This window comes from Meles meles, chromosome 5 (assembly GCF_922984935.1).
Source record: "Meles meles chromosome 5, mMelMel3.1 paternal haplotype, whole genome shotgun sequence".
NCBI classification, from domain to species: Eukaryota; Metazoa; Chordata; class Mammalia; order Carnivora; family Mustelidae; genus Meles; species Meles meles.
Genome location: NC_060070.1, coordinates 78,545,169 through 78,556,521, shown reverse-complemented (window position 1 = coordinate 78,556,521; position 11,353 = coordinate 78,545,169). Strand labels below are relative to the sequence as shown.

Here is an 11,353-nt window from a genome sequence, read left to right as displayed (position 1 = left end):
GTTTGTTAGTACAAAACATCTGCATCCCCAGCAGCTATTGAACAGCTAACATGTGTATAAGGCAGAACAGTAACAACAAAAAGAAACATCTGTACTAGACACCTCTGGCTTCTTTCTACCAAGAGTTGTAGAGCAGGTATTACCCACCAGGTCTGGCAGTGGGTAAGAGCATAGATTGGGTTTTCTTAATTCTATTAAGCATTGAAAGACACTTTTCAGAGAAAAGCTCATTTACAAATAGGACAATCAAAAGCAGACATTTACATTACAGTAATAAAGTATCTTCATTCCAAAAATTTAACAAATCAGATCCCTTTCAGGCTCTCTACCTTTGACAAGTCATTTCTGAAAATTCAGTACCATACTTCTGGAGACTAGGGTTCCTATGCCCTATTCAATTTCTTTATATTAGTCATTCTGATATGTCATAATATTTATTCAAAGGAAGCAATCATTTGGGATCCTTATTTGTGGTTCCCACCATAACATTAACCTATACAAATGTCATTTTATCAGAAGGACCAAATCCCATTTACTATGGAAAGCTCCTTGCCTGATGTGGTTTCATCTGTCTTTATCCTATGGGGTGTGGGGCATGTTTGCTTTGTGGTTTCCTTTTCTTCTTTCATCAGTTTCAGCTCTTCATATCAAAGACCGAGTTCCCCAGCGGATGTCCACACCACCCTTTCACCTCCTGGGAAAGTCAGTATTACTTTCAGTAGCTTCCAGGAGTTATAAAGGAAACTTGACCCTTGGATCCTGAATACCCAGACCCCTGAGGCCGCCACCTGGACCAACTTGCTCCGCTCTTCAGATTTCCGCCCGCAGGTGGCAGCAGCGGGCTCCGAAGCGGGTCTTTCCAGGAGCCTGTGCCCAGCTTCTGGCCGGCGCTCGGGAGCGGGGTCTGGAGCAAACACCTTAGGAATCCACACCCAGCTGGGACGGTCCTTAAAGCTGTAGTAATTGAATGCTAAAATTGTCTCTGATTCCTTAATTTCTCGAATGAAAACAGTTTGAAGCAGCAACGGCAACTCACTGCGTCCCTACTCTCTCCGCTTCCCCAATTCCCCAGCAACTCCGGCAGGAACCCCGTCCCTTTTCCCAGGCGGAGTCGGCTCCGCAACTCTCCACGCTCCGGCCCTTGCAGATCCTCCGGAGCCCGGCGCTGGGTGGCGGGCAGTGCGTCTGCGGCCGCGGCGCCCTTCTCCTCGCGTCCGCCAGGCGGGCTTTCCGACCGGCCAGGATGCCGCGGCTGCACCCCTATTCCATCACCCCACCCCGCTTCTCCATCCCTCCTCTCCGTCCCTTCACCTCAGACACACACAGGCGCACACACGCGGCCCGCTCGCGCCTGCTGCTTCAGGCTCGGCTGCGGGAACAAGACCCACGCAAGGCCAGGAAGCCACGGACCTGCTGCCCGGACTCTTCTCCCTGAGGTCCCCAGCGTCAACACCGCCGCAGTCACCGCTTCTGCGCCGCTTCTTCCCGCCTAGACATCGCTGCCAACAGCCCCTCAGCTGCAGCCCCTGCGGAGCTGCGAAGAAGTTTACGTCTCGGGAAGGGGCGGCGGGCAGCTGTTGGAGGATTTGTTGTAGAAGGATTAGCACATTTGGGCGAGGGGAGGGGCCCCGCCGCTGCAGGACGCGGCGCGGACCTGGCATCACTGCGTGCGGCAGCCACCGCAGCCGCCGCTGCCGCTGGGGACCGCGGAGCCCGGACGCCCCCGCCCGGCCCGCGCCCCGCCCCCGTGTGCCTGGCCCCGCAGCGCCGGGCGCAGAGGAGCCGCGGGCGGCGCAGGGAGGCGGGCAGCGCCCCGCGCGCGCTTTTCCCGCCCCCGAAGCCGGCGCGCCGAGAGCGCCGGGCGAGCGCGCGTCGGGCGGCGGCCGCGCTGGGGGGCGTGGGGCGAGCCGGCGCAAGGAGCGGCGGGGGCGAAACTTCGCGGCCAGATGCCTGAAGGCGCGGCGGCGCTGCGAGGCTGCCGCTGCTGCCCCTGCTGCCCCTGCGGGCTCCGGGCGCGTCTCCGCGGGCGACGCTGCCCGCGGCGCGGCGTGTGCACCGAGCGAGTGAAGGTATGTTTGGCGGGCGCGGCTGGAGCTGCCGCCGCCGCCGCCGCGCTAGCAGGTCCTAATGCCTGTCACTTCCCAGGACGCTGGCAGCACCAGCCCGGAGCCCCCGAGCCCTCGGCAGGTTTGCCTGTCCTTCCCCGCGATCTGATTGGATAAAGTGGGGGCTCGACGGTGGCCGACGTGGGACAGTCTGGCTGTGGCAGGGGTCTCGGAAACCATGGGTTATTGCAGTGGCAGGTGCACGCTTATCTTTATCTGTGGCATGCAACTGGTAAGTGACACTTGGGTCCTCTTATTCTGTAATGTGCCTTTGAGATACTGGGCTGGGGAGTGCAGTAAAGGGTCTGCCATTGATTAGAATGGAAGGAAAAATAAAAGAGAAAAGGTGACAGATATATTGCCTATATTTAAAATGATTTCAGGGAGAGGCACTGTGGGGTACAGGAGAGGTGAGCCTTTTCGCCCCCACCTATTTCTGTTCCTCTGAAGACAGTTTGTCAGGTGCGGGTTAAACTTGTCTTTAATTTCTTTAAGCAACGCAAGATGTATCTCTTTTTCCTTTATGCTTTGCATTCCTATTACTGTAACAACGTGGTTGTCACATATAATTTACTATACAGGTGTTAAGACAGAGAGATATGGAATTTTTGACTTTTCTTCCATACACTATTTTTTTTTTTGCAGTATCTTTGTTTCTTCATTGATGTGTGTTATTTTTCAAGGAATATATTCTTATAAGTATAATGCTGTAACAGACCACTATGTAGGGCAGATGGTATCCTTACAGCAATCTGATCTAGAAGCCACGTTGAGTTTTAAAAGTATGTAGATCGAAGAGAAATACTTAGATAAACTCAGTAACACCACTGCCATAAACTGAATCAGTAGCCTTTAAATCACAATTATTTTAAACAATTTAAACATTATGTATGTAATTGCTCCTGAAATAGATATGTTGTCTGATCCTATAGGATGGAGAATTATATATACATTTTGAGAAATGTTGTACGTTTGCAAAGAGGCAAGAAGCCAGTAATGGAAAACGTCATGTCTCTGAATTTAAATTCTCTAAGGGCAATAGGAGGGACTGAGGATAGTTTAGAGGTGCAAAATATACCACTATAAGTGGTTAATTTGAAGTGGGAGTACTTGCTCATTCCTGCTATCAAATAGCTTTCCTTGGAAAGTATAAATTAGTCTGAAAAGCCACCCACATTTCCAACAATGTTTCATAAAGGCTGAAAGGACAACTAGACTGAAGGAGATTTGAGATCCCAACAGTAAAGTGTTCAAAAGAGCAAGGATTTGCTGTTGAAACTCTTAGAAGAATACCTTAAGTGGTCTTCATTGTTTATCAGTAGTCTTGAAGCCCCAGCGTTTGTTGTCATTGTTGTTGTTTTTTTTACTATATAGCTGGGGCAGTGCTTTTTGTTGCTTATTGTTTTGGGGTGTTTTTCTTCACCAGGAAAGTTATCTCATGATGCTTATTTTGATCTGTGAATTACTTAGACACTTGACTGTAAGAAAAAGAAGGTGAAACTATAAATATAATTTTAAGAATATAATTTTTTTCAGTGATGTGTAAACCAGTTTATTTCTTTTTGCTACGTACTCATCTAAGTTTTGCAATAAAGGATTTTTACTCTTAATGATAAAGCTAATCAGAATAATGGGAGAGTTTACTTGGTTAAACCACTGGTTAGGCCAAGTATGCCGAATTGTATAAACATTTTCAAAACATTCCTATGTTCATATATGATTCAGAAAAGAATACATTTGCTGATTCACTGTGTAAAATCATAAAACTGTGAGAATGAGTGGGTGGGTAAGAGCATTCTTAGGCTATTTTCAATTTAAAAAATTTTAAATGTGATTCAACTTTTAATCATTTAGCATAGTAGGGCTTTATTATGGCATTAGATCTATGTGGCATTTTGTGTGACGAACACAAACTTCTCAAGAACTTAACGATTTTGAAAAAATCTAAATATACAAATGAAACTAAATATACAAAGTGGGGTGATAAGGCTAAAGATTTCTGTGTGTGTTTGTGTCTTTGTTCATGTGTGCATATATCTGACGGTGTATTGGAGAAGTGCTATGTTGCTTATGGAATAGAAATTCTGAATCAAAGCTAAGTTCTCTAACAAAATAAAGGTACTTGTAATATAAGAGTGTTCAGTCCAAGCGAGGATACATTTGAATCTTAAGGAAGTTCTATAACAGTCATGTGATTTTTCCCATTCAGACTTTATGTGCCACCAGGCTAATATAATTAGCAGCCATGTTAATGCAGATGCAGAACAAAAAACAAAGGACAAAGAACATTCATTGCTTTGATAAGGTGAAATGATCACATTTAAAGGACCTCGGAGATTCCTGGTAATTGTTGCTTCTTAGAAATATAGTATTTGATTTTAAATAAAATTATTTCTTTGCAAATTAATAATTATAAAGCACTGCACATGCACACATACACAAAATAGGTAGGTGTGTATGTTTTCCTTTGCTCTAGATAGATCTTCAGAAACTTTCTGTATCTTTGAGTTATTATGAGTAGAAGTGGTTTTATAAGTAGCCATGTTTCTAGAGTAAGTTATGACTCATGTACCACTGATTGACACAGACATTCACCCGGTTTTGTCTACTTCTGAAGTGTTTAGTGTGCATTGTTGTAACATTTGGGCATGTTTTTTGGTAGTTGTGTAGATAAATCTTAGATTTATTAAAATTAAGGGAAGCCATAGATAGTCTAGGATAGAAACTTTATTAAATATCTTTATAAGTAACTTTAAGTTTCTGAAAACATTTCTTTCCAATTACATAAGTAGAATATCTCTAATTTAATTAAACTTAAAGGAATATTTAGGTCTACATCAAGTTGCAGCTGACTTTTGTAGAGGATGAGGTAGCTGTTGGTACAGCAGAGATGGGAACCTCATTCATCAGGTTATTATCAGAGCGGACAGTGTTTGATCTTTTAATAGGTGAGGGACAGAGACAAATGTGCCAGAGAAATTTACCTGTCAGAATTCTATATATTTGCTTTTAATTATATTAAATGTACATTTAGTTTAATATTTGGCAGATTATAAGTGTTTATAAATATACTTTATTTTAAAAGTCAGGAAATCAGTTTATGAAACAAGAATTTAGAATTTCATACCACATAGATTCAATACAAAACTTCCATTTTATGTAAAAGTGTCTGCCTTTGTATATCATACATTCAAAACTTTGAGATGTATGGCTATTCCAATTTCAGATTTTAGGGTGATTCCTACGAAAAAGGGGTGTGATCTCTGGAAACAGTTTTGTTCCATATGTACAGTACAAAGTTTAAGCTCTTGATCTCAAGAAGATAATTTCCTTTTTATCATTGCTGTCCTTAACGCTCAGAAACTGAAGATTTCAGATAGTCACAAAACTCATCATTGCATTTGCAGTGTTGGTTATACTGGCACAGGATAGCAACAATCTGACTTCTTATTGACAACTCAGCAGCTTGAGAAAATGTTTCATTTGTTTTGGTTTTTATTTTTTGTTCTTCAGTGTTTGGTTGAATCAAAGAGTACTTTATCTCAATGTTGCAAAAATTACTCAGATGATCCTCAGTGAAAATCACTTAGTTTTAATATGGAAGACCTTAACTTCCTTAGTTTGAAAAGACAGCTTTGTTTTCAAGTAAGAAAATTCAACATTGCCCTCCCCCCCTTTTTTGTACATCAGTTCCTCTATGGAACAAAGTGTATGTGTCATAAACTATTGAAAGTATAGATTTATGTTCAGATTAATACTTGAAGGTGCCATTCTTGCCATGTACTTTATAAAATATTGCTAACTTGAAGCAGATGCAACGAAGAATTGTGGTAGTACACATGTGTGTGTCTCTCTGTGAAGAAGCACATTTGAAACTGACTTTAGAATGACCAGCTACTTTCTACTGTGCGGGTACTTACTAGGCATTTTCAGGGGTACACATTTATTAGAAAAGAAAGCCATGAGTACATAGATGGACTAAATAAAAACAATCTTATTATAAGTATGCAGTATGTCAGTGGTTGTCTGTCACGACTTGGTGCAGTGTTCATATTTATATGAACTTTCATTAGTTTTAAAACATAAAGCATGACCTGAAGTGACTTGAAAAATGCAGGTGGAATCTTATGATTTTTCTTGGGTACTATTGACAGGTCTAGAAGTTCTTCATAAGCTTAGAATTTTACCTGCCACAAAACCTCCCTGCTCAGACAATTTAAAATTTTAGGTTCACATGCCATTGATAATAAAATCTTGTGATAATTAACCAATCTTACTCAGAAAGAAAACTAATGATTTCCATATGCTATTTCAGAAACTTATGTAAAAGTAGGCTAGGAATTTGCTAAGTTGTTTAAATCTATTCTTTCATTCTAATTTTCAGCACTGCTCCACTCAATGGTTACCAAGAAGGATACAGAAACTCCTTCCAGTGTCCAGCTCTCTTTCTTGGTTCACAAACTGAGTGGCAAAGCTCCTTTTTTTTTAATTTCATATACCCCAAATTTCAAGGAGCCAATCGGTACAGAGCTTCTCCTCTGCTTTCTCCAATAGAGGCTCATGTGGGCGGCATCCCTTGTGTGGAATGCCAGAGTCATCTCTGGCATGGGGCCCGTAAGTGGGCAGTGGCCCAAAAAATGTGAATAGGCATTGCCACCTCCTTTCCCCTCTCATCCTGCTTTATTTTGGGGTCAAATTCTCTACTTGCCCAAGAATTTCAGAACGGCAGCCAGGAACTCCCTTGAAACGGGAGGTCTTTATTTCTGATTCTGTTTCCTTTTTACGCATGTGTGTGCTTGACAAAAAAAAAAAATTTGAGACAGAAGTACATACTAAACCTTATAGATTTATACTGGAAATAAATATATTAGGATTGTGGCATCAGTTGCGTTCAGTATTTGTATATATAAAACTAATGACTAAAATTTCCAACAATATACTTACGTTATTTGGTAGAATTTTAAGCAGCTTGGTATAACTTTTCCAAAAGTAGTTTTGAAACTAATGTGGCTAATAATGGAAAATTTTCTATTTCCATGACTGATAACACTCAAATTTCCGAAATCAAACACACACATGAGAAATATTTTTATTTCCTTTCTATTCCATTTTTCAGCTATATCATGAAACTCTTCTAATTTTGACTCCCATTTTCCCTCAGAGAAACTTGATTATTTATTTTCAAAATAATAAAATACACATTCCATCAAGATACAATGTTATCTAGAATTCCTCTTTTCCCCAGAATAATAATAGAAACAAATATTGTATTAACATTTGGATAATTTCTACACATAAAATGAAAATAAAAGTGTATGAAACTTTTGTTCCTATCAACTCTAAGAAATTGAAGGACATATAAACACTATGAAGAAATAAAATTATGTTGTTTTCTTTCTCCAGATTAAGGTGGAAAATGAAATTTATAAGCTGGGTTTTTTTTTTTTTACTATTTCAGGTGTATTTAGATTTGTAAGTTCTTACTATTTAAAGGGCTTACTTGCTTCATCTTCTGAACACAGCATTTTTCTTTTTATGTTTAAATTCTAAAATAGGCATTGGGTCTAATGAATAAAAATATTTGTAACAGTAAATCTAAAGGAAACCATAGACTTTCTTTCCTTTTTTTCCCCCAAACCAGAATGGGAATAAGGTGACTTCTAATAATTTTTACCTTTTAAATCGATTATGGATCACATGGTAACTTTGATCCTTGTAGAAACTCTTTTTGAAAAATTACAATAAACTGACTTTTGTGTGTACTTTGAAAAAAATGTGCTTTTATAATTTATCATGCTTTATAAATCTAGTTTTATAATATACTTAAACAATAATGAAAACTGTTAGTATTTATTGGAAGCTTGTTCTGGACTAAATGCTAAATGTGTTTTTTCCCACTTATTCTTTTCCAATAATTCTATGAAGTAGTTAATAGATACTGATATCCTCACTTTACAGAGGAGAAAATGGAGACTCTGAAGATTTAAGCAACTTCCTTAATTCCCTCTCTAAGCAAGTGGTAGAGCTTGCACTCAGACCCAGCTCTGTTCGATTCTAAACCAAACTGAGCTCTTTGCTTCATCAAATCCCTTCCATGTATGTATCACAAGATGATACTGTAACTTACATTTCTTTTATTAACAAAGGCAGAATTTATCTGCTAATTCCTGGTTGACCCAGTAATCAACACAAGGTTAAGCAGACTCAGGGAAGGGTGTTGGTGTCAGGTTTCTGTCTGGACCAGGGGTGCCATGGAGCAGCGGTGTGTGGTCTAAGGAATAAAAGGAGACACTCTCCCTTGCATAGTCAGCTTTCCTTGCTGTACTGCTCGGTTTCATGTGTGCCCTAACACTGCAAAACACACCTGTAGTTCTGCCTTACAGAAACGATCCCTCATCATGTGGCTGTGTTTCTGTGATTGCTTAAGGGTGGGGGGAATAAAGCTACAGCTACTACGTATCAGGCCAGTTACTGAGAAATAAGCATGCAGTAAGGGCTTGGGCACTTTGATCTATCAGTTTTAAAGACATTTCTGTGGAAGACAAAATGTATTTGTTTTTCTCAAATTCCTCTTCCTTGTGAAATGAATTTCTGGTAAATGGCTAGTGCCGAGGCATATTATTTGCCTTTTTTTTTTTTTTTTCCCCAACACATCTCAGTCCTAAATCCATCAGGATGACTTTTTGGTGAGAATATTAGTTAGTTCTTGGAAATGGCTTCGAGTAATAGTTTATTTGGAATGTACACTTAGTATTCTAGAGTACTTCTCAATCTTGATTGTGCATCCAAATCACTTGCAGGGCTTTTTCCATGCACATCAATGGACCCCACTCCAGGGTTTCTGATTCAGGAGGACTCAGGGAGGTCCTAGACCTGGAATTTGCTTTCTCATGAGTTCCCAGGTGGCAAGGATGCTAGTGGTTAGGAATCAAAACTTTGAGAACTACTGGCCTAAACCATAGGTCTCCACTTAGGGTGTTACCTGAATACATGAACTTGTTTTTGAAAATTTTCAACCCAACTAGGTAATTAGCTCATTCTTCCTTTGGCTTGTTATTTATGTGAACAAAACCTTTTCAGGACCAAGTGTGTCTCTTTTGGACTTCTAGTTTAGTCCTATTCAGAAGTTTACATAAGGGAAATGGAAGATCTTTTTACAGTGCTTGTGTCTTTGCAGTGAAGAGAGATCTCGAACAATCTGAAAGTGATTCATTTCCTCTAGTCTGTATACTCTGCCTGTCTTGCTGGAGTAGAATTGGTTCCTTCAGCCGTCTCTCTTTGCTAGCCTAGCCCCTCAGTCTGAATTTCTGGAATAGCTTCTCACGGTGCCAAGCACGACTGTGGGGGAGAGAGGGAGAGGAGGGAATATGCTGGGAAAGCAGAAAGCACTGAAATGAGTGAGGGCAGGTTTTTCTGTACCTCGTCTGATGTTTCTGTGTTGGACAACTGAATAACTGACCATCATTTCCTCATTTGAAAAATAGGGGCAAGTAATTCCTGAGCCATTTCCCCTATAAGATGCTTAACAGCATTTGGGGAGAACATGTGCTCAATTTAGGTATGGAAGAGCTTCACAAATGTGAAAAGAGCTTCACAGCTTCTGATATCCAGAAGATCTTTGTACATATTAAGAGTTTAATCTTTCAGAACTTTTCATTCAGTCACAGTAAGAGCGGTCATGGGCTGTTTATATATCATTTGGCCAGTGAGCTTAGTTGTAACAACTACTTTCTTATAGAAACATTTTTTTTTTTCTTCACCCACCCATATGAACATATATAAATAAGGAGGATAACATTAGGTGCAGATCATTTGAAATAGATAAACCATTATGCTTATGTGTCTGATGGTATGTCACACTTGAAGTGTTCATTAGGAGTTAAATTTTACAAACCAGTCAGCCCAGTCCTTGTTTGGGCTGGCATTTCTAAAACTGTGTTCCATAGGCACTAGATCTGCAAAATGTTCTGTTGTACGGGGGCTCTGAGGTTAAATAAGTTGTGGATGCTACAGGCTTTAGCTTTTCTCCTAATTCTGAAGGGTCACAATACATCCTAGCAGCTCCTAGAAGTCCTACATGAAAGAAACTCCTGCTTAATTCCACTTAACTCTGCAAATGCTTACAAAGTACTTGCAATGAACCAAGGACCTCTTTTCCTGATATCCCCTTTAATCGTCCACGGAACTAGCATTTTTAGAAACACTTTTTAGCAAAATATTACTCTTGGCTAATGATGCAGTGTAAAAGTTAATAATATTAAATTGTTATCTAAACAATATTTAAAGGCTAAAAATTCAGTATAGAAATGCTTAACCTACTTAAGAGGTATTTAACAAAGAGTAATACATAAAGATGTTTAAGAATATCAAATATTATTATCACAGAATTAAAATAAATGAGGGAGACCTTGTGTTCAGATACTTGGCTATTATTTTTTATAGATTTACTTGAGTTTCTTGAAATGATGTTTCAGCCACTAAAATTACAACCCTTAACTTTGAAATTCAGTCAGGGCTAATTACCAATGTTACAAAGAAGGGGGGCGTGTTGCAGTAGGTTTCCAAGGGTATTTGGAACTTAAGAGCACCTGAAGGAGGGCATCTGCAAAAGAATTTTCTTTTAAAAGTCCTGGGAATGCTGGCTAACAGAACATTAAAAAAAAAAAAAGTCATGGGCGAGGGGTGCCTGGGTGGCTCCATCTGTTAAGCATCTGCCCTCAGCTTGGGCCGTGATCTTGGGGTCCTGGGATCCAGGCCCACGTTGGGCTCTCTGCTCAGCAGGGAGTCTGCTTCTCCCTCTTCATCATCCTCTCTGCTCCTTCTCTTTCTCTCTCTCAAATTAAAAAAAAAAAAATGTAAAAAAAAAAAGTCGTGGCTGAAGAGTCGTGCCTGTATTCTGCAGGTTCTTCCAGCAGCGGACCCCAAGTGTTAGTCTTTGCAGGGCTCATGGTAAGGAGTTCTCATACTCACTTTTGTTTCCTAATCAATGCACACACTCTAAAACAGTAACATATTTAAAAGCCCCAACAATGTTGTGTTCTTTGAAAACAAAGGGGTCTTAGATTGGAATGGAGGAATCAAATCTCTTCTGTTAACAAAAGCCTTTGTATGCATCTGTGTAATACTAATTACACAACAGAATAAGGAGGTGTTTTAAATCTTTTAACTGACAGCCCTGTGTCAAATGATAGATGGGTCCATATCCTCTCTGAAATATTCAGTGGCAGGGAATTCATTTGAGACTACTC

At 40.3% G+C, this 11,353-nt stretch overlaps 1 protein-coding gene across 2 annotated transcripts in view; it reads left to right on the top strand.

Moving 5' to 3' along the window:
• The first annotated feature begins 1,976 nt into the window (after positions 1–1,976).
• NKAIN2 (sodium/potassium transporting ATPase interacting 2) overlaps positions 1,977–11,353 on the top strand; it is a 1,028,170-nt gene continuing 1,018,793 nt past the window's right edge. The window contains exons 1-2 of one of the 2 annotated variants that reach the window (XM_046006829.1): positions 2,028–2,069; positions 2,146–2,337. In XM_046006829.1, the coding sequence (XP_045862785.1) occupies positions 2,284–2,337 (54 nt within the window). In that variant the 5' untranslated portion in view covers positions 2,028–2,069; positions 2,146–2,283. Of the gene's footprint in view, positions 2,338–11,353 lie in introns of both variants that reach the window. The other variant, XM_046006830.1, reaches the window with a different exon arrangement.